The following is a 24,424-nucleotide window of genomic DNA, read 5'->3' as shown; positions in this document are numbered from 1 at the left end:
TGATTTACCCCTGACAGTGTGTGAGACTGGATTCTGTGTGTTTGTGTTGTTATTGTCTGTTGTGTTGTACTCATGATTACTGTTTGTATCTCAAATTGCCCCTCGGGGACATTCAAGTTTACCTTACCTTACCTTACCTTACCTTACATTACCGTACTTTACCTTACCGTACTTTACCTGACCTTACCATACCTTACCTTAAAACGAGATGTCTTGACCAAAATAGGATCTTAACTCAAGTAGGGCTGCATTATCTACCTTTTTTTTTTTTTTTTTAGAGATTAATTGTACACTCTATGATATGTAATAAAAATTGTACGAAAAAGAAATACCACTCACAACTTCCCACAGCCCATAGTGGTGCCTTTAAATGTCTTGTTTTCTTCAAACTAAAGTCCAAAATCTAAAGATATTCATTTGACAGTAAATCATGATGATGAAACGCAGCAAATCCTCTGATTTAAGAAGCTGAGAACAGATTTTTCTAAACAATTTCTGCTTGAAAAATGACTCAAACTCAAAATAGTTGCCAATTTTTCTGTATTCTGTATTTTTCTATTGTTTCAGCCCTAAACTCAAGGTCCTTTTATGGAACTTTCAACCATATATTCATAAAAATGAGACACACTAAAAACCAGAAAAAGTTATGATGTCTGAGAGGGGTTCCAACTACACTCTCCGAGGTCAAGCAGGAACTTTGTAGACACTCTAGCAGCTAAAAATATTAACTCAAACAGGGCTGCATCAATCTGTTGTTTATTTTTCAGATTATTCATACACTGTATTAAATGTCAAAAGGTCTTATTCTCTTCAAACTAAAGCCCATAACCTAAAACTAATTCAGTTAAAGTGATAAAAAGCAGCCATCCCTCACATTTAAGAAGCTGAAGACAGATGATTTATTACTAATTTTGCTTGAAAATTCACCCAAACAACTGATTATCAAATCAACGCCTTATAAAAACCAACACCTAAGAGTTGCACAATCCAATCAGTGATTTTACATAAGCAATGTTGACCGTGCAATGACGGTAGTATTATGACACACGTCCTTGTTTGGCTTTGGCCTCACTGTGCTGCAATTGAGCTCAGAAAATGTGTATTAGCTTCAGACAAAGCACCAGTTCAGTACAACCAGTCCAAACTTCTCCCCTGAGCTGCAGTGTTAACATCACTGATAATTATCCTAATACTGGTCCAGTGCATCAATTTTGTTTAAACCTCTATCAGCTGAACGTCTGGCATGGTAACCGCTGTTTTTCTCCTCACATCAAACCCCTCGTCAGATTGCTGGAGTTTTGTTAAAGGAATACGTTTGATATTTTGGGAAATGCACGTTTGCTCTCTTGTAGCGAGTTAGACGAGAAGATCTATACTAGTGTTTGTGTCTGTGTAAAATATAAGCCTACAGTTATCATAACTTAGCATAAAGACTTGAAGCAGGGGAAACAGCTAGCATGGCTCAGTCCGAATGTCAAAGGAATCTGCCCATGACCTGTTAAAATAGAAGCTGTCATCTTTACACTTTTTCTTCAACAAATGAGATATGTCATGTTAATCAGTGAGGTTAAGAAGTGGTGGTAAGCAGATTTTTCTTTTCTGCCTTTGGACAAAGCCAGGCCAGCAGTTTCCCCCTTTTTCCAGTCTTTATGCTAAGCTAAGCTAACTGGCATGGCAGTGGTATCAAATTTAACTCTCTGTAAGAAAGAACTTAAGTTTAAAAGTAAGCAGTTACGTGTCACATCAGATATACGTATTTAAAGAGAGTTTGGATCATTTGATGTAAATAATTTGTGTTGTCAAACATTGATGCTTTCAGGTTGACAAATACCACCGCTTTCTTATGTCCCTCGCGTGTAATACCAACGTCAAAAGTGCCCGTCCATGGCTTTATGAAAAGCACCCTTAAACGTGTATATGACTCACATATGTCTCTCTCTTGTAAAGCACCAAAAACTACTTGGTTAAGATTAAAAAAAGGTCATGTTTTGGGTTAATATAAGTACACCTCACTGACAAACGTTTTCGCACAGGACATGAACAGCGGTGTCCTGGGTTAAAGTCTGTGTTTGTTTGACCCATCCACCAACCATCCCAACAAGGCCGTCATAGTGGGAGGAAAAGTGGGACTGGTTACTTTGGGCCCCAGTGAGAGGGAGACCCACAAAATGTCTGGAATGAAAAGTTTGGTTTTGTTTGCAATTTTTAAAATTTCAAACTAATTAGTTTAATCACTTCATTAAAATTTGCTAAATAAATCAGTTAAAAGACTGTGTTAGTCTGTGTTAAATTAGTGGAAGCTCTCTGAGGTCCCTCTTACCCCTTAAAGGTGCAAAAGTGGTTTAGTCCCCCCCAGTGAGTGAACGCTTAGGCTATTGAAGCACCAACATAAACTGTCATGTCTTTCCCCAAGAAATTAAAGGGAAATCGAGGTTCCAAAAACGAAAAGAAAGAAGGAAAGCAAACTGACTTTGTATATAAGCAAAGAGAGGAAGGGGGCAGTTTTCTGATCCTTTAAAGAAAGTGTAACAGGAAAAAAATTGGCCAAATGGACATTAAAACAAGATTCAAAACAACAACATTAAGAATGGAGCTATGAAGGATGGAAAATGTGATTGTAAAGTGTATTTTTAAAACCCTCTCTCTGTTATTTTATGTTGCTAATAAAGATTTGAGTGTAAAAAAAAACCTTATCTGATAAGTATCTATAGCTGGAGCTGAATATGCTACATATGCCTCTGAGATTTAGTTAAGTAGGAATATGAAAGCACGGTTTAAGAGCCTCAAAGCTTTACAAACATACTTCAGTAATTAATAAAGTTACACCACTGAATTCTGCATTAACAGTGTTAATTTTAAAATTGAGGAAACTTCTGTGTGATTTTTTTCGCAGAGACTGAACCACCAGAACTCATGGAGGACATGGAAACATTAAACTTTCATGGTCAACGATGAAAGCTTCACGCCTCTCTGTGCCTCTGAATCCCTCTGAAGCCATGTGAGTCACAACTGATACTCACGCATACAGTACACATGCTTGTTAGCATTACAGGCCACACACATACACAGATTAGCAGCCAAGGCATTAGCAAGATTGCTGTTGGCCATAACATGAAAATCTCTGAGCAGGTTGAGTTGAGGTCACGTGAGCTGTGTAGACAGAGGGTTGAGGTTTGAACTCAAAGGTCTAATAAAGCAGAGTTTCTCTTAGTTGTGTTAGAGTGAAGGATGTTAGTCAGATTCATCCTTTCATTTTCATATTGTATTGGTGAAACTGCTAAAGTGGAAGTTTGTTGTTATAATCTGGTCATGCTAACCAACAGCAATATTTACAGCAATAAATTTAAAGTATAACAAGTGACAAAAACAATGGGCAGAGAAATGATGAAGGGGTGTGAAACCTACTTTTCATTCATGCTAAACTCAAAACTAGCTTAGCATCTTAAGTGCAGTTGTGTTTGTAATGCTTTACCCATATTCAGCAAATGACAATACGACAAACAATTAAGCAATATCACACGAGAGGGAGTGATGTTGTACTGTGATATCGTTATGGCTGTGATTCGGTCATAGGCACGAGGCCGCAGGCCGAGTGCCGAAGACAATCACAGCCGTGACGATATCACAGTACAACATCACGAGCTCGAGTGTGATATTGCTTTTATACAACAGTTCAACAGTTAAATAAGCAAGGCTGATTAAGAAATGTTGAAAAATGAGGACAAAATAGATAATTTAAGCATTTTATTTGTCTTCCGCCAACAAAAATAGTTCCCTCAGGACTCCGCTGTCACCGTTGCTATGTAACGCAGACATGGTGCGCCAGGCACTTACTCTTTATACACATTTATCTGCACGTTTCCATTAATTGTGCAGCCGGTGAAATAAGTCTCTGGTGACTGCATGGTGGACTGTCGCTTCACAGGCACAGCCGACTCTGCCTTCTGATCTGACAGTATGTTGCTTTTCTCCAAGTCATTGAGCTCCGCTGATGAAACACTGACAAACCTGGATGTGTGCTCAGATGGATTCAGCTTCTCCTCTCCCTCATCTTCCTCTGATGACCATTCATAGTTCAATTCAAAACTTATTTTAGGAAATAAATCCATATTTTTGGCTGTTTGACAGTGGATGAATTAATTAGCCTACAACGCAACTGCTGACGTAACTGACACTAACCGTCAGTTTTGATTTGATTGTTGATTGCAATCAGCTGTGAGGCGGAGTGATACATACACAGTGAAATAACCGTGATGTTGTACTCCAATATCGTCACGGTTTTACTGTCTCTCGACCAATCAGATTGCAGGGCCAGAACTAACTGTTGTATAATGTACAATAAAATCATCAAATATTAGCTTTGGAACAAGTAGCACCAGTGTAGCACATTATGCCTGTTTTGTCCAGGGTAGGAAATTAACATTTTTGACCACCTGCCACTGTAGCTGGTGGATTCCAAAATCTACCAACCCCTCAATAGATTACAATTTTTGTTTTGGCTGGTGAGTGAAGACAATCTAGCAGCCAGCCACTATATTTTATACTATATTTTACCAGCTGGTGGCTGGTGCTAATTTCCAACCCTGGTTATATTCCACATTATTAACATTACAGCAGTTTTTTTTCTAACCCTGCTCTGGCCCATAACCTTGTTTTAAACCACGATACCCTCAGTGTCAGTCAGTCCACCAGTTTATTCCAGACTAAGATATCTTGACAGTACAGTGTGTATAGGATGGATTGCCATGAAATTTTGTACAATCATTGTTCTCAGACAATGTGTCCCAATTACTTTGGGGATCTTCTGACTTTTTATGCAATGTCATCATCAGGTCAAACTTTCAATTTGTTCTGTACTTTGGTTTATGACCAAACACCTGCAAAATGATTCACATTCCCATCACGCTCAGCTGTACTTTGTGTTTAGTGCTAATTAGTAAATGATATTATCAGAAAAAGATATTGAAGAGGGTAAACATTATCTATGTAATCATCAGCATGTTAGCATGGTGACGTTTGCATTTAGCTTAAAGCACCCTCAACCTCAAAATGCTGCTGGCATGACTGAAGACTTATCGTCTTGTTACGGTCCAGAAGTCTCCTAAAACCTCTGCAGCTCTGCACAGGCCTTAACCTGAAACCAAACCAACTGAACCTGACTGGTTCTGCCAAACTTGAGACCTTAGGCTCCAAACGTGGGTGTTTTGTAGCAACCTGTCAATGTTTTCATCTGCTTTATAGGCTCCAAACGTGGGAGTTTTGTAGCAACCCATCATTGTGTTTCAATCAGCATTTTAGGCTTCAAACATGGGTGTTTTGTAGCAACCAGTCAGTGTTTTTGTCAGCTTTTTTGGGCTCAAAATGTGGGTGTTTTGTCGCAACCAGTCAGTGTTTTCATTAGCTTTTTTGCGCTCCAAATGTGGGTGTTTTGTAGCAACCCGTCAGTGTTTTCACCTGCTTTATAGGCTCCAAACGTGGGTATTTGTAGTGACTCGTCAATGTGTTTGCATCTACTTTATGGCTCCAAACATGGGTGTTTTGTAGCAACCCGTCAGTGTTTTCATCTGCTTTATAGGCTCCAAATGTGGGTGTTTTGTAGCAACCAGTCAGTGTTTTTGCATCAGCATTTTAGGCATCAATCGTGGGTGTTTTGTAGCAACCCATCATTGTGTTTCAGTCAGTATTTTAGGCTCCAAACATGGGTGTTTTGTAGCAACCAGTCAGTGTTTTTGCATCAGCATTTTAGGCATCAATCGTGGGTGTTTTGTAGCAACCCGTCAGTGTTTTCATCAGCTTTATAGGGTTCCAAATGTGGGTAACCTAACCTGAGACCTGAGGCTATATTTTTACTTGGCTACATCCACACCTATATGTTTTCGTTTTAAAAAGCACAAGCATTGCTACATTTCTGCCGAGCGTCCACACTACTCCAGCATTTTGGGAGTCCTAAAATGGAAACTTTGGAAACCTCTGCTGACTATATTTTAATTTGAAAACCCCAAGACTGTGTTGGAACAGGATTGAGTGGAAAGGGAGACTTTTGAAAACACTGAAGCAGGCACCAACGTTCGCTTCCTGTCGTCATCTTACCGTACTTGCTTTGCAACTACACCCAGTCTATGTTTTCCGCCACCTCTACAGTTCCACCTTGTTGCCAGCAAATTCATGCATTCATTACAGGCTGATGCAACTGGCCACACACATGACAACACATGACATGCAAGGACATAGACATTCGGCAGACTCAGAGAGAGGAGAATGAACATTTCTTGATAGATTATATTTGAAAATAACCAAAGCTTTATGCAACAAAGTGGCTCAAACCTGACCGCCGTGAGTCAGGCAGCAGAGTTTTACTTACTACAAATAAGAGCTGTTAAGATATTATGTGATTTTGAATAAGATATACCTCTGTGTTCTGTTAAAAGCACAGTGAAAACTCCCCAGTAATGGTAATATACCTGCTGTATAGAAGTGTATTTATCTCTGTTTGCATTTCACGTGACCGTTCATGGGGCTCAGACTCTTAAAGCTGAGAATTTACTTTATATCCTCAACAAGGGATTAAAAGCACTCCTTAAGTTACACAATGCAATAACAGAAATGTGGTGTTAGCAGGAGCAGTGACTTGAGTTTAACCTTGTGGTTCGTCAATATTACAGCTCCTCAGGCAAGGGACTTTGACAGCAAGACAATTAATTGTAAAGATTAGGCTTGGTGTGTGTGTGTGTGTGTGTGTGTGTGTGTGTGTGCGCGCGCGTGTGTGCGTGCGTGATAAGGGTTTGCATCCTTTACATAGAGTATATTTGGGTTTGTAAGTTGTGAAATGAGGTTGTAGATACACAGAGGGCCGAAGTGTGACTTTTAACACAGATCTATAGGTCTGTGTTTGGGCCAGGTGCCAGATTGGCACCCTGTGGTTCTGGATAAGAGGAACCACAGCTCAGCTTATGTCTTGGCATTAGCTGAGAGCATTGTGACTTGTTTCATATGAATGAACTTGGCTGGGAATTAAATTCATGCTGTATAACTACACTGTTGCTCTCTAAAAGCTTTACTGAACCTGTTTCAGATGAATATGTGGATTTTTTTCTACAGAAAGAATTTGTTTTAGATGCAGAGTCCTTTGATATACAGTGTGGCACATCCAACTAAATGTTAATCTACTTAGTGGACCACTAATGGATCATTAATACACTTATCCCCTCCCCCCGTGGGATGGGTAACCTTCATCACTCATACAGTCTGGGTTTGTTTTTAGCCACACAAGCTATTTATGTTACCAGCATGTTTGTATTTCCTGAAAGGACTTAGCAGGGAAAAGGTCACCTCGGGTATCTTTCACCTTTCATCCAAATCTTTCAGTTGTGCTTTAATAATTCATACAAATTGATTTATATGATTTTATAGCTCCAAACTGGACCATGTTCCTGCATTTAAACTGGGATATTTGCACACAAGCATGAACTGTAGCAAAAAACTAAATCAGTACACTCAAGTTATTTTTTTGTTTTTACTATATAATGTTAAGTACGCAATGTTTTCAACAAAGATTAAAAATTCTCCCTCTACTTTGCTTAACATAGTCAACTGGAAACAAAAAGGCCATACTACATAGTGACCTGCACGTTCGTCACTGTGAAGGAGGCTAACAAAGGAAAAACGGCTCAGCAGGGGGAGAAATGATTCAGCAGTCATAACTGTAACAACTATGGCTCATACTTAAGAGATGGGATTAGGCCCAGGAATCCAAGTAAGCCTTTAACAGCCTCCACCAGACCCTTTAACCCCCCAACCCCTCCTTTCCCTTCACTGGTCTCCCATGTCCTGCTGAACCACATGGCTGATTATCTCTGCTCTGACTCTGCTATGTCTAATATTACTGTATGAATATGCTGTTTTTGGGGCGTGGAAATAGGCCTACTGTCAATCTTAGACACATATAGACTTACCCACATGTCATTAGTGGATTATTGGCTCCCCTGCTTGTGTAAACTGTGATGAATTATAGTCAGTCTCTAGTCTCATTCAGTGTGTACAGATCAAATCCAATGTCTGTTTTAGTTTGTGGTTTTGGTTTTCTGGTTTGCTGTAAACTGAGCTGTACGCTACCCGTCCCGCACCAAGCAGCAGACACAGTTAGAAACTAGCTGGTGGGGGCACCCACTAGCTCAGTGGTTAGAGCAGGCATCGCATGCGCAAAGGCATTGTCCTTGCCACAGCGGTTCAGTTCTGGCCAGTGCCCTTTGCTGCATGTCATCCCCACTTTCTCCCCCCTTCACACTAAAGTCTCTCCTGTCAAATAATACTCTAAAATAAGACACTAGCTAGTGAACATAGCGGAGCATTTAGCAGCTAAATAACCAGATATTTAGCTGCTAAATAGTTGGTGGAGACCAAAAGTAGAGCTAAAAGGGGATGTAGAGCACAAACGGGGTCCATGCAAACACAGATGCTTTGGAGCTACGCAAGATTTTTTCAGTTTTGAGATGAGTTTTGTTAAGGTTAGATAAGGTAATGTAAAGGCGTATTCAGGGCACTCAAGCTTTGTTTGTACTTGAGCAAGACACCATGGTGTGAGCCGTGGTAGATAGCACACAAGTTATGAGTATGCACAGAGGCATTTGTGTTTGTCATAAACTGTTGTGTGGATAAGCAAGAAGTCAACGAGTGTTACCAGAAGAAAGTTACCAGAAAGGAGGCTGCCTGATTGCGGCAGTAAACATCAACTTATTTTACTGTAATTATAACTGTGCTTGCCTCCAAGTTGAAATTATTTTACACCACCGTGTTTCCCCCACGACACTGCTCTTTCCAGTTTTTACAGCGATCTCTCATGATCTTCCACACCCTGCAGCAAAAAGCTTCTTCATTCCCCAGTGTGCAGGCTATTTCTTTGCAAAAATGTAAGACCATTTGAGAGTCTCTCAAAGAAGAGGCGTAAAGATGCTGGTAAAGGCAAACCTGCAAACGAGTTATACCTCAAAGGCGTCCACGTTGAACTGAGAAGCACAGCGCGTACAGTTGGCTTCTAGTTACAAAAATCCCGAGGTGTCTAACCAAGTGGGGAGTCAAAATTCCAAACCTTCCCTTTTGACACAAAAGACGTGATGACGTATATTTTGGCACGCAAACCTCATGCCGGCAACATTACGGCAAGTATAACCCAGGCTTTATGGAAAGCTTTACAGAAAGTTTTTTTTACTTCTGTGGTCATGGAAATGTTCTGATTAAAATGAGCTCTGTATCGCCCCCTTGAGGGCTGATGATTGTTACCTCCACTTTTGCATAAGAGCGCAGGTTGTGTAAGTTCACCAGAGTCGCATGTATTGTGTCAGCTGGGCCAGGCATTACCATTTGTGTTCATGTACTTGCATGGACCATGTTTGTGTCCTCACATTCATTAAGTGTCCAGAAACGTGACTCCAAATTAATGCTGCTTCGTATGTGCTGCATGTGCATAAGTTAGGTATGTTGGGTTGTTCTTTTTTGGACTGTTCTTAATTCAGTTCACTTTTCAGTGTAATGTGACATGTGTAATCACAGATTTTCTCATGTTGAAGATTCAGATTTTCCTTGCCTGTTCAGCCATGGTCACTGCTCATGCTCACCACCTAGTATGTGTATTTATTCTAAGAAAGTACACATACAATTCAGTACAAAGAATATTTTTCAGTGTCCCTAAATTACTTTTTTTCAGTCTTTCTGAAGAAGTAGTTTTTTCTTTCAGTTGGATAACATCTGTGACTTGTCTCCTTTGCAGAGCCCTCACATGGTGACTTCTGATGTCCTGCTACCAACCCAAGGCTGAACCATGGTCATTCTGCAGCAGGTTGGTCATGTTAGGTAGAAGTGGCTCGATGTGCTCAGCTGCTGCTTTTATCTCACACCCTGTTAAATCTTTTTACTGTTGCAATGTCTGTCAAGTTTTCTGTTGTCACATGACACATGATACAGTTTACAGTGATAACAGATGTTTACAATACACAGTAAGTTTTTAATTATCGGTTCTTTCATTTCAAACTAAGCAGGCTTCTCATTTTTGTTTGTGGGCTAAAATGACAGCTGTAGCTTTCAGATTATATCAGCTGTAGTAGTAGTTTAGTGTTTCAGCTGATAACATTTAAAACCAAGCCCTTGTAAATATGCATTTAATGGCTAGATACATGATATCGTGTTAGAGAAGAGGCCGTATGTTGCCAGCAAAAGTTCAGTATTCTGACTGGCTGATGATCCAGAGAGGACATGAAAATAAAGTTGTTGGTCTATTGCAGGATGGAGCTGGATAGTTTTAAAGCAGTGGTTCCCAGCTAGTCCAGCCACAGGGTCCAGATTTCCTCATAGTCATTAGTTCAAGGTCCACACAGTGAAAAATATTCAGAGTTTGGCCATGTAGTCGAGCTGGTTTGCTGTCTCTGTCAGGTGGCTGTTCGTTGGTCACTCACTCTACAGCAGGAAACGGCACTTTAAAGTAAAAGCTCTGTGCTGGAAATTCACTTTACAAACTTGATATGTTTGCAAGTTAATTGCAGTCCATTCAGAGTGGATTGCAATCCCATTTTCGGACTGGGACCCTAGAGTTGGGAACCACTGTTTTAAAATACAGTATTGCAAATAAGATGCCATTTATTTGAACACAGCCCTTGGGTGATTTGGCTGCTAATATACCTGGATAAGCAACACAAAGGTTAGATTTATGCTTTTAATGTTTAAATTTTTAACATTATTCTTCACTTTTACAAGAGAAGAGGTTTTAAGAATGATGACTCATCAAATAATAATGACTGGTGTTGTTTATCAAATAGCGATGATGTGAAGGTGATGAAGGAGACTCTGCTGACACCGTCTTGCTTGTATAGAAAGGTTTATTACAAGAAGTACAGCATCAAAATCAAGCACCTAGGATTGCCTGAGAGAGGGTTCGAAGCCAATATGAACTGCTCTGAATAACAGCCCCAACTACCCTGCTTATATAGGTTGGTTGTTTTTGTGAAATGTGAGACAAAGTAAAACAGACGACAGAGAGACACCCTAGTTGGACTTCACCAATCCTTGACCCTGGCCATATATACCTTCTTGATCCTGGGCCCCTAACTGGTCATCTGACCCAGGATGTTACAGTAGAACCTCAGACACCACACTGGCAAATGTGACATCATCCAAGGCAAGTAAGGTTGGAGCTGCTTATGTGTAAACTTATGTTAACCAAACAGGAAACATAACTCTGATTTAGCAGTGCCTCGACTCCGCTGCAGTGGATGTTCCAGGTATTTTTGTGACTTGTAACCCCACATAATGACATAGTTCGCTAGTAACATACTCCTTTGCCTTTGGAAATAATGCTAGGTTATTACTGCAGGAAGTTAGCTGGGCACACTAACGTTTGTGGCTTATGTTGGAGCATATAAACAAATAGTTGAAACCACTCCTAACACTTTGGGTGTTGTGGTCTTAAGATAAGATAGGCCTTTATTGATGCAGCAGCAGCAACACAGGGACAGAAAACATGAAAGAAAATATAAAAATCTAAATAGACAAAATAGAAAAAAGTTAAATTAGTAATAGGAGGGATATAAAATTAGAATAACTTTAAATTAACTATTAAAGACAAAATTACTAAGGTCAAGTCAGTGATTTACAGTATAGTATAGTACAGTACCGTATCAAATCGTATCCTATCCTATCCTATCGCATCGTACCGTACTGTACCCTACCACATCATATCGTATTGTATTGTATCATATCGAATCATATGGTATGGTATGGTATTGTATCATACTGTACTGTACCCTACCACATCATATCATATTGTATTGTATCGTATTGCATCATATAGTATCGTGTCTTATCATATTGTATCGTATCGTACTGTATCGCATCTTACCGTACTGTACCCTACTACATCGTATCGTATTGCATTGTAATGTATCGCCTCACATCGCATAGTATCGTATTGTATCGTGTAGAATCGTATAACATTATATCGTATCGTATCGTACCGTACCGTACCGTAACGTACTGTACCCTACCACATCATATAGTATTGTATTGTATCATATCGAATCATATGGTATCGTATTGTATCATATTGTATCATATCATATCGTATCGTATCATACCGTACTGTACCCTACCACATCATATCGTATTGCATTGTATTGTATCGTATCACATCACATCGCATAGTATTGTATTGTACCGTACTGTACCCTACCGCATCGTAATGTGATTTCACCTTTGCCAGTTTTGTAAATGTGACATCACTTTCCAAACTCTTGAGTGTTGCTCTTCATACAGTTTCTGCTTGTTCGTCAAGTCAAAGTTGGACAGAACTTATTGTGCTTAGTTACTATTACTAAGCTGTGATTGGGTAATCACTGTTCAGGGGTGGGGGCTAGAGAACAGTCTGATTTTCTTCATTATGTTTTACACTGTTCACATAGTTTTAAAGTCAGCAATCATGCCCATACCGATGCCTCTGAGGAACTACATATGTAGCAGTATTTTGGGGTTTGTTTTAAAGAGTGTTGGCGGCTGAAGGAGGACAGCAGAAGGTGACTCCTGTCTGGGCTGCAAAACTCACTACATTACCCTTGTGGGTGACACTGTAAAGGCTTCTTAAAACCCAGATAAGCTGAATGCAATTATAATATCAGTAAGATTAGATGGAACGTGATAAATAAATGAGATTGTTGCAACAGCAAAATCAGATACAGCAAAAACTCTAAGAACAGAATGGATTCATTATTAAGCAAAATAAGGGTGTTCAGCATAAAGGCACTGTGTCAGAGGATCAGGTTACCAGAATATCTGGTACATACTTACAGTATACATGTTCACACTCACTATTTGCTTATTATGCATTAAAATTTGTGAGCTGGTGGCCCAGATTTTGAGATTTCTGTCTCTGATGGGAGCACGGTGGGGCAGTGGTTATTGATTGCCTCACAGCAAGAGGATTCCTGATTCAAACACAGTCTGCATGTTCTTTCTGTGTCAGCGTGGGTTTCCTCCAGGTGCTCCAGCTTCCTCCCACAGTCCAAAGACATGCAGGTTAATTGGTGACTCTAAATTGTCCGTAGGTTTTAATGTGAGTGTGAATGGTTGTCTGTCTCTATGTGTCAGCCCTGTGAAAGTCTGGCGACCAGTCTGGGGATAGGCTCCAGCCTCCCCCTGCGACCCCCAACAGGATAAGTGGTTACAGTAAATGAATGAATGAATGTCTCTGAAATTTTTGCTGTTAAACAGAAACAATGGAAACTTGTTCTCACAGTGTTCAAAAATTACATTTAGAAAAATCAACAACATTCTTATCTTAAATCTCACTTTCTTTTTTCCTTTGAGGTTTCTTGGTATGAAAGTCAAATTGACCAAATCCTCTCAACTGCACAAAGGTGTCATAAATCCCTCATTTCAGCTTGACTAATGCCACTGGTTCAGGGGTACTGTAAGTGTGCGTTTGAGTGTGCAGAGCTTGAATAAATGCAAGACAGGAGATGAAAACATAATACTTTAAGCAATGTCAGATAAAGGTGCTAGGAGACCTGAAAACATTGGAAAATATTACTGACAAAGTCGTTCATCTGGTGACATCGCTGTGCTATGACAGAAATGAGGAAAAGCAATAGTCTGACATGAAGTAAGATGCCAGAAAAATGTCTTACAAAAGCAAATTGGTCAATGACTTAGATGGTAGGCATTCAAGGGGACATGACAGTGGGAGAGATGGACATCTCATGGCTCTGACAGTGTAACAGAGGATGATACTGGACTGTAAAAGTTGCTGTGCTTCAAAACATGCCGATGAAATTTTAAAAATCTAAGAAAAATATTAATTTTGGTTTCATCAAGATTAAGGCAGTGTCATTCTTAAATCAAACAAGTACTTTCTACTCCAGTGAAGGACGGCAGGACAGTCGTGCACGTCTCCTACGACAGCCCTGGACCACTCAAGAATTTATTTAAGGGGCAGAGACAAAATTTTTAGGCCAAGAAAATTTGTCGGATGCAACAAGCTATCATTCATACATGCCACTTAAAAATGAATTTGTTCTTGCAAGAGGCCCATTGTTCTTTGTCTTACCACAGTACCACAAGAGGTAACTGAAAAAATGTTTTTTATTTCTCATATTTTTATTTAGATGAACCGACTCTTTAAGGGCACACAGAATTATCTACTTACACCTTAATGTTCACAGTATTCCCTTTAAATTAAAAAATATGTGATATGTATCTGCTCTATCACACTGAAATTGAGGCCTTTTATGGTTTCATCATTACATCCAGTAGAGATATTCTTGATTATTTTATACAACATGTATTTTGTTATCTTTGAAAAGTTTTGCTGTCTTCGGTAGAATCAAATGATGCTTGTTTGGAAAGCATGAAGTTGTTATTTAGCACCAGTCAGTGGGTTTTGAGAGGTTAAAATGAAGTTCAAGTTAAACAAATAAAAACAAAATGTATGATTAATGCTTGCAATGAAAAATTGAGAGAAATGTGTGCAATGTGTTTGACTCCCAGCACGCTAAATATAGCAGCGCATCCCAGCTCAGTTACCACATATCAGGCCATCAACGGTTTCTCTTCAATAACCAGATCCTGGTGCGTTTTTCTCCCCCCAGAGTCCTGCAGGGCACGACTCAGACACACTGATCTGTCTCAATCTCAGCTCACAGCCTTCGCTATGAATCTCATTCAATGTGAGACATCTGGATGATGTTAAGTGGAAGCAAAAAATAGCATCCTTAAGGTCACGGTCTAGACTGTAGGGGTGAACACGGAGAGCTTTGTGCTGCAGTGTTTGCCTGCAGCTTCCTTTATGCTTAGCATCCAAACAAAAGATACAGGGCCCAGTTTAAATAACCTATAGTGCATGTTATAAAGTGCATGACACAAGTGCATTTAGGGCATGTCCAGATCCACTTTTGCTGTTAAAAGGTACGTAATCTGGGCGCAAAGGTACCAGAGGCAAAGGGGTTGTATTTAGCCCCTTCATTAAATAATAAATCATTGGGGTGTTTTGGGTGTATAATGAATTCAACCAATCAGAGAGTCTTCTCTTGGATGTGCGTGGGAGTTGCCCCTGTGTCCCCTTATTAAAATTTTTGGGGGGGGGGTTTGAGGTTTTTGCGGGTCTGTGAACACAGCACAGGCAAAGCTCTTCTTTATCTCCCTCAGGAGCAGTTTGTGGAGTTTTGAGTCACGTGGATAATTGATCAGTGATCAGATCAGAGTTGATCAGATCAGATATATGAATGACAGAAGCTGTGTTTTTACTTGTTTTGGGAAATATGCTAATATGGACTCTATACAGGCTCTCAAAGTGGCATATTCTGTGATTTATCTGGGAGTAATTGCTGCAGTGTGAACACATTTTACTGCTAGATAAACTGGTAGATACAGTCAAAACTGATAATATGCACCCTACAAAATTTAGACCTTCCCAAACAACATGGAGCCGTGAGGCTGGGGGTTATATCACATCCATACTGGGCTGGAGGTGGTCAGATTAAAGCCTTTTTCAGACTTAATAATCCCATTATGAGAGCTGGCAGCTGAAGAAGTAGGAAACTGGGTGTGTGGTGCAACTCTGATGTTTTCTAGTTATTCAACATACATAATGTAATAACCACAGGCACAAAAACAGTGAGATTATAGCATAACATGATAATGGTGTCACATAACGAGCTCAAACTCATGTGAAACTGCTCATAAAACTTATTGGTAGGTCTTTTTTGGCAGTTTAATACTTTTTATACCCATTTATATATTTATGCACATTCCTGCACAAAACTGTACAGCTCTTTCATTTTAAAATATATATATATTGAATATTTGCGTGTATTCTTTTCAGATTTTTATTGTTTTGTTTTTTTTCAGCCTATATTTATGTTTCTTAACTTTTACAGTACCTGCTTTTATTTTATTTTCTCTTGCCATGTTTATTGTGCTGCATCACAACGCCAAGGCAAATTTCTTGTATGTGAAAACCTGCTTGGCAATTAACCTGATTCTGATTCTAATTTATTTGCTGTTCCTTCTTTTAATGTTAGGTCTGTATAATGACAAAAAATGACCCATATTTAACGGGAGCTGTGTTTCTTATAATGATCCAGGGGGACTATGTGTGGTTGGACCGTAAAACGGGGCGAGAGTTTGACGTCCCTGTGGGAGCCGTGGTCAAACTGTGTGACTCTGGACAGATCCAGGTTTTGGATGATGAAGGATGGGTAAGTCAGCAGCTGAACAGGAAGCACACCAGTACTCTTACTGTACATACACACATAAACTTAACGCATTTTCTTTAAAAAGATCTGATTTGTAGTTTGTAATATTATTGTGTGTTTGTTGTTAAATACTTCTCCTCCACTACATCTCAGAGACAAATATTGTAGTCACTCCACTACACCAAGTTGACCCCACATTTAGTTTAATATATTGATGCTACAAAATACAAATCATCTAATAAATTATGATTCACTTTTACAAGTTAAACTACCTGACAGTATCTAAAGTAGTTAAAATGAGCGCCACCTTTACTAGCTGCAATGTTAAAGTGATGACCACATTAATGCACCAATAATTATAATCCAATGATATGATATATATTTCTCTGAAATGCAGCATTGAGTCCAAGCCATGTGACTCAAGTTAACACCTCTGGCAAAACTACCAAGTTGTAAAAAATCAGAATCTTCCAGTCCACTCTAATCCATGCTTACTCCCCCCCCCCCCCCCTCACGCAGGAACACTGGATTTCCCCCCAGAATGCCACCAACATCAAACCCATGCACCCGACCTCCATCCACGGGGTGGAGGACATGATCCGTCTGGGCGACCTTAACGAAGCTGGCATCCTCCGCAACCTGTTCATCCGCTACAATGAACGTGTCATCTATGTTAGTACCCCACTAACACCCACTGCCACTCTAATCCACAGAGACTACACAAGTGTTTACAGTCACCTACAGTATAACAGAGACACAGAGAGCTTTTAACTCACTTTACATGGAGGGAGTAACGTGGAAATTGGCCACAGCCCAGCGAGGTTCTTTTAAGGTTAAGCTGTTTACACCTACCTCCAATACCCTGACGATGAGTTTACACGTCGCTATAAATACAGCATTAAACAGAATGTCCCCACATTGCTGTTTGACTGAGTACCTGAGGTTTGCCTATGAGGGGGATTGAAACAGAAGCCTGCTGCATTTACCAAAGAGTAAAAATAGAGATCTTATTTCGTGATTACGAGGGCGTATCAGGGCCATTGTCAGTAAAGAAATAAAATAAGAGGTATAAACAGAGCTGGGAGAGGGAGGTTATACTCAGAGAAAAAACTCAATATTTGTGGGATTTAAGTTGTAAATTTAGGAGGACAAAATGTTGATATCCTTTGATATCAAAGTGGTACATTTATGAGAAAAAAAATCACAAATTTACTGCCAGAAAGTCAAGTAACGTGGTATAAAAAGAGACAAAGTTCATGAAGGGAGGAAGCTGTGGTGGATGAATGGGTCATGTACAGGACTTTCACCCAGGAGACTGGGGTTAGTGTCCAACGGGAGTCAATGTTGGCTTTTTATTTTGAGACTTAGTTGACTCAGTAGTTTCAGTTTTGTACTGTGCACATAAACTGGGTAAAGCACAAGACTTTGACTGTTGTTTGAGCATCCAATCAAGACATCCCGTTATGGTTCATATATGGTTCCACAAACAAAGTTGTGCCGACATCCGTGATGTTACCTGGCCATCAGCTGATTTCTCTTGTAAATGTACCACTTTAAACTCAGAGAATATCTGCATTTAGCTGTTTTTTTCCCCCCCTGAATTTTCACTTTCTTGCGCGGCTCTATATCTAATTAAATTTTTTACCGACAATGGCTCCAATACGCTGTCGCATGTAATCGTGACCTGCGCATAATTAGAGTTCCAACATTGCTACTTTTACGTCGCTACAATTATTTAACAGCTTTAGTTACTAAATACTTAATCACCATATAAGGCCTTCAGTTTATTTTTCTTTGGTGAATGAGATGTGTTGATTTTAAAGGTCCCATATTGTGAAAAGACAGATCTTCATGTCTTTTTAAATATTAAAGCAGGCACAGTTGCTATATACATTCTGTGAAAGTATCAAAACGCTCAGTCCACAGAGAAATGAACACAGTTCGGTTTCAGCAACTGTGTTTTTAGACAAGCAGTCAGGGCTTCTGTGAGTATGTTATGTCACAAGTATACTATATAGACCCTTTGAGACACAAACATTTGAATTGGGTCATTTTGTATTTCCTTGTTTGAATGTTTTGTGGTGTATGTGAACAACATCAGCTGACAGAAAGTGAACATGGACCCAAGCTGTTCCTTAGCCATGTAATTCAAGTGAAACATGAAAGCATGGAAACATGTTCGAGAAACCCAAAGTACAAGTATAATATGGGACCTTTAAATGTAATATTGAAAACAATTACGAGCTGCTTACTTGGTTTTAGATGTTCTTATACATACAGTAACCCAAAACAAGGTTACTTTGGTTAACAGGGTGTATTGAAGGGACATCACAGTGCACAACAGAGTAAACAGCTTCTTCTCACCCAAACTGAACTGATCTGTGGCCCCCTGCTCCCGTTCACACCTGTGTAGGAGCTTTATTCGGAGAGCAGGCAGGCTTAAATAGGTTTACACTGGATATCGTGTAGTAGTTGGTGCTTGACAGCTCAGCTGACCAAAGGAGGGGTAAGCTCCTAAAAACTTGTACTTTGGTGTGTATTCCTTTTGACAGTGTACCCCAGTTATGGATCTGTAATAGTTTGTGGTTGTTTTGTTCTCTCTTTCTGCGTAGACAAATTGTGGTGGAAGGGTGAGTATGAAATTGGAATATACAAATTGATGTGACACAAAATATGCTTTTTTGATGTCACAGCTTCCTAGCATACTCTATTTATCTATATCTGTTTTAAACTGCTGTAACTGTGGGTGGTAAGAGCAGCCATGGATGTAATTTCATTTATTTTGCCTCCTTTATCTCAAGATCACAACTGCGTAGGGTTTATTTGTGTGGAACACCTCGTGTTTCAAGGTGTAAAGTCAAGAAATAAAACATACGAATGCAACTTAGAGGAAATTAACAAGTTAGCATTCAAGTTGCACAAAGCAGTGGAGAACACAAAAGTTTTAAATCTGCAGTTAAAGGTAGTTAAAGTCATTTTTTTGTTGCAGCTCTGTGGTGCAAAGAAACTAAACTTTGGAAAGTGTTAGAATAATGCTACCTGATGATGCTAGAGGCAGAGCTGTTTTGCTGTTTGTTAAATGACAGTCAGAGATGTATTGAAGATAAGCAGAAAGTTAGATGAGAACTCGTACAAACGCAATTTTTATGCCTCTGCGCCGGTTAGTCTAGGTTGGAGGTATCGTGTTTCCGCGTTGTCTATCCATTCGTCCGTACTTCCCTCCAATTCTCGTAAACATAATATTACAAGAATGCCTTGAGGTACTTCAAATTTGGCACGAACATTCACTTGGACTAAATGATGAACCAATGAGGATGCTTTCAGACCTAGAGTTGTCTTGCTTTGGTCCGAATCAGGGACTAATTTTTTTTACAAAGTTGTATAATTGCCTAGAGTTGGTTCATGTTCTCATGGCAGCATTTACAAACGGACCAGATCAAATGCCTTGTGTGAGAAAGCTGCTCATGATTGGTCAGAATTTCCATGTGGGAAAAATCCAGGAAGTAAACCAAACGTTGAAGAAGAGTACAGTTGCAAGATAAATGTGACACTTTCTAATGTCACAATGGAGGGACAACTACGCAGGTTGATTTTAGTGCTGCTCATCGTGGACTATATTGTTGTCATTGTTCATTTAGTCAAACCATACAGTTTGAAAACGAGGCGCGGCTCCAACTAGAAAACAATGTTTTGATGCATTGGATGTGCTGAATGTGCATATTAAGGCAGTACAGGAGGAGGTGCACATTAATAATCCTCCAGGACTGTACCATGCTCATGTTTAACCCAAACAATGTGTCATGTGACTGCAGCTGGTTCAGATCGAGGTCGGAACACGTTCTCACCACAAACAAACTGCACCAGAGTTTGTTTGTGACCAGACCGAGACCACCTCTTCAAGAAGGTCTTGTTCTGGTTGTTTTGGTGCACACCTGAGTGTGATTGCTGTGTTCACACCTGCCCAAACAAATTGCACTTAGGGGGCAAACGAACTTGAGTTCGACTGAACTAAACCAAACGGGGCAGGTGAGGAAGCACTCTTAGATTTTGGTGGTCATAGGTCAAAGGTCACTGTGACCTTGCGTCATTCTCATGAACACATTATCCCAAGAAGGCTTTGAGGGAGTTTCCTCAAATTTGGCACAAAGGTCCAATTAGACTCAAGGATGAACTGATAAGAATTGGGTGGTCATAGGTCAAGGTCACTGTGACCTCAAAAAACATGTTTTTGGCCATAACTTAAGAATTCATATGCTAATTAAGACAAAATTTCACACAAATGTCTTATAGGTTATAATGATGAAGTGATGGCATTTTGTATCAAAAAGGTCAACTTCACTGTGACCTCATAGTGTCCTGCAAAAACACTTTTATGGCCGTAACTGAAAGTCATATCTCAGAAACAGAAGGGGAGGCATTTGGTCAGATACTGAATTGGTGACACTGATCTTGAAACTGTACTGACTGTATAGTTTAGTGGGCGGTAGTCCTATTCGGTCATGATCTTAATTTTAACTTGGGTAAAATTGGTGTTTTATTCATGGCTTCTCTTGGTTTCAGTCTGTTTTCTGGCTTCATTAATGGCTGATTTATATTCTTGCTCATGAGCTCACGGGTGAATTCACAAAGGGATTCTTTGGCTTTTGCAGCCAGTAAACCTGCACAAACAAGACAAAAAGAAACTGTGTAATTCTCAAAGCACTCACAAAGAGGGTACTAACTGAGCTGCTGAACAAATAGTGCATCAGTGCTCCTGTGCTACTTGCATGTATTTAAGTTAGGTAATATGCATACATTTGGTGCTAAATGGACCCCTTTCTATGCAAATTGCAAAGTTACAGTAAAATTAGCATCTTCAGAAAGTTGGTGGTAACTGAAGCGCAGTGACAGACTATATATAAAATGGTTTCTCTATGTCATTTTTAAATTCCTTAAGTGAAGATTTGAGAATTGCCTCTGCACCTTGCCTGTCGGGACGTGGAGCTTGCATTCTGAAAATTTCAGATTTCTTTCTTCTTCTTCTTCTGCTAGGCAACATTTATACTTTGCCATGTGGATGACTGCAATCAGATGCTAGAAAAAGGGCAAATTCCACTCAGCTGCAAAGCTTTATGAGCGTGTTTGTGCTGTAATATCATCAGCGCGATATCTTTTGTGAATCCGACCTTGAGACAGGGCAGACAGCAGTTGCAATTGATGCACAATTCATGATGCTATCAGCATCTGCGATCCAGTCTTTGTGAATTTGCCTGTCAGTAACTTATTTTTGCTCCAACTTCTTCCTTAGCTTTTAAAAGCATTTTGAAACACATTTGGATGACTAGATCCATGGTGATGATGATTTCAGAAAGTTTGATTTTGCTGCAAGAATTACAGATTCATGTGATTAATACAACTGACTGCAAATTCCATGAGTTCATTGTGTAAATGCAATAAATTTTCCAATCAGTCATATTAGAGTGACAATCAAATTCAAAGAATTAAATAAGCTGTAATTGTCAGTGATTGAAAGAGAAGACAAATGTTAGGAACAAGTAAAGGATGATCGTGTCCACAACTATCTTGAATGATTTGGATAGTTTTTGGTAAAAAATAGGAGATATTCTGTTTGTAAACTGCATGTTATCAATTTTTTTTAAAATAATTATTCTTTTTTTTTTTTTTGGGTTCCTGCAGACGTATACCGGCTCAATTCTGGTAGCAGTCAATCCCTACCAGCTGCTGCCCATCTACACTCCAGACCAGATCCGCCTTTACACCAACAAGAAGATCGGCGAGTTGCCACCGCACATCTTCGCCATAGCGGACAACTGTTACTTCAACATGCAGCGGAACAACAAGGACCAGTGTTGCATCATCAGGTGTGTGTGAATAGTTGTGAACAGCACTGACATTTGAACAAGTAGTCGTCCTGTCTAAATTTTTGCACTAACACAGTTCAAAATATCGAAATGTACTTTTAATGTCTTTGATAGAAAATGATTTTTTCTCCCCACAGAGAGTCTTTTCCTTTTCTTTAGTGGATGTTCAATTCTAGCATCTTTTCGGGATAATATCTTTGAATAATAATCATATCTGCAGAATTGGATGAGAAGATCAATACCAATCTTGCGTCTTTATGCTAAATATGAAGCTACTTTTAGCAACAAGCTAACTTAACTTAGCCTTAAGACTGGGAACAGGAGAAAACAGTTAGCCTGGCTCTGTTCAACACTAATCACTAATCAACACGTTACAGCTAGTTTCCTGGCAACTCCCAGCCAGGAAATAGTCCAACACATAATCCCTCATAAAATGTTGATTTGTTGTTTTTACATTTAATCATATATATATATATATATATATATATATATATATGTATTTAAAAAAAACGATCTTGGAATCGATCAGCTATCGGTCTGACAACAGTTTAGCCTCTGGGGGCTAACGCTTGCTACCCAAACATACTGATTTGTTCAGGTCCTATCCTCTGACCAATGGGCTATCCTCACCCTAACCATTCGAGGTTAATGCTTAACTCCAACCAACGAGTAGAACGGTTTGGATTGGGCGGTGGCAGCAGCAACAGCCAATATTTCGGGGATTCCAGTGTAGCCAGTAGATATCAGGATAACGGGTACCTTGGCCAAGGATTCCAAGGCTTAGTATGCCGGCCATTTTTTACAGTCAGATAAGCAATCTTGGAATGCATCAGTCTGACAGCGATTTATTATGCAGATACATTTTTAAAAAGCTAATGAAAAGCTAAATTGTCATCAGAAGATAGTGAATGAGTTAAGAGATTGCATTTGGCCATTATGTTTCACCTCTTTTGCTCTTTACATGAACTGTTTACCTGCAGGCAACCAAAGCCAGTTTAGGCGTGATTGGTCAGTACGCCTTGGACAACAAATGGACAACAAAGATTATTCCCAAAATGTCAAATTTTGGAAGAGACAATGTGTGTCTGTGTCTTGTCCGAATGTGTAATGGTCCGTTCTGTGTGACAGTGGTGAGTCTGGAGCCGGGAAGACGGAGAGCACAAAACTGATTCTGCAGTTCCTCGCAGCCATCAGCGGTCAACACTCATGGATAGAACAACAAGTCCTGGAGGCCACGCCCATCCTCGAAGGTCAGAAAGACGTAGTGTTTCTACACTCAAATGTACATGCAAATCTTTTAATCTTTTAACGTTGAGAATGAACTTTGAATCTCAAATGTCAAATCTAATCCATTTTTCTTCAGTCAGTCCTATACAGTTTTACTTTTTTCCCGTCGTCTCACTGTATGATTTGTGATTCCATTCAGCCTTTGGCAATGCCAAGACCATTCGTAACGACAACTCCAGTCGCTTTGGGAAGTATATCGATATCCACTTCAACAAGCGAGGGGCCATTGAAGGGGCCAAGATAGAGCAGTACCTGCTGGAGAAGTCCCGCGTGTGTCGACAGGTGGGAAGCCGGATCGTAATGTCAGATAAAACACATCCTCAGTATCTCTAAAGTCATGACTCTAGGCCTTTTCAGGTTAGTTTTATTTGGTTAAATTTTCTGTACTTCTCTCTCCCCGTGTTCTCCTCCAGGCTCCAGATGAGAGGAACTACCATATTTTTTACTGCATGCTGAGAGGGATGGCTTCAGAGATGAAGGCCAAGCTGGGTCTGGGCCTCGCCAAAGACTACTCCTACCTCACCATGGTGAGTCTATGGCTGAGTGAGAGACTATTCATACTCAGAGACTATTCATACTCAGAGACTATTCATACTCAGAGTTGGAAGTTGAAAGAAGCCACGGAGCTTGTGGTTCACTACGTGGTCGGAGAAATTCCGCCGTTGTCTGCGGCGGAGTCTAAATAGGACTTGCTGACAGACATATTTCAGACTCAGGACTTGCATTATGCCTGGTACACGCTACACGCTGGTACTCACTAATTATCCCTGGTCGTCTTACATGGCGTATGTGCCAGCCGACATGTTGTTGTAGTCACCTAAAAGCGTCAGCAGATGGGAGGAGCTACATTTGAAGCGCAATACGTAAACTGTCAAGCTACTGTATCTATCGCAGGAAGTTCTGACAAATGTTTCAGAATAAAAGCCTATTTAGAAAATGGAGGGATTCTCTAGCCAAGGTTATAAGGGGCTTTTAATTTGAAACAAGTGTTGAGTTTGAAATGACGGTGCGATATGTTAACTTTACAAAGACAACGGAGCAGATAAA

General features: G+C 39.8%; 1 protein-coding gene across 1 annotated transcript in view; it reads left to right on the top strand.

Annotated features, from left to right (window-relative positions):
* The window catches only part of myo7ab (myosin VIIAb), a 65,091-nt gene that overhangs the window by 1,074 nt on the left and 39,593 nt on the right, over positions 1-24,424 (top strand). Inside the window, exons 2-9 of the mRNA XM_050037005.1 lie at positions 2,894-2,998; positions 9,764-9,832; positions 16,119-16,232; positions 16,749-16,901; positions 21,906-22,090; positions 23,219-23,340; positions 23,517-23,659; positions 23,791-23,904. Of these exons, the coding sequence (XP_049892962.1) occupies positions 9,815-9,832; positions 16,119-16,232; positions 16,749-16,901; positions 21,906-22,090; positions 23,219-23,340; positions 23,517-23,659; positions 23,791-23,904 (849 nt within the window). The 5' untranslated portion in view covers positions 2,894-2,998; positions 9,764-9,814. The remainder of the gene's footprint in view (positions 1-2,893; positions 2,999-9,763; positions 9,833-16,118; positions 16,233-16,748; positions 16,902-21,905; positions 22,091-23,218; positions 23,341-23,516; positions 23,660-23,790; positions 23,905-24,424) is intronic.

The sequence above is a fragment of the Epinephelus moara genome, chromosome 3 (genome assembly GCF_006386435.1).
Source record: "Epinephelus moara isolate mb chromosome 3, YSFRI_EMoa_1.0, whole genome shotgun sequence".
In the NCBI taxonomy this organism is placed as follows: domain Eukaryota; kingdom Metazoa; phylum Chordata; class Actinopteri; order Perciformes; family Serranidae; genus Epinephelus; species Epinephelus moara.
Note: the sequence above shows the minus strand (reverse complement) of the source record. Positions and strands in the feature narration are given on the sequence as shown.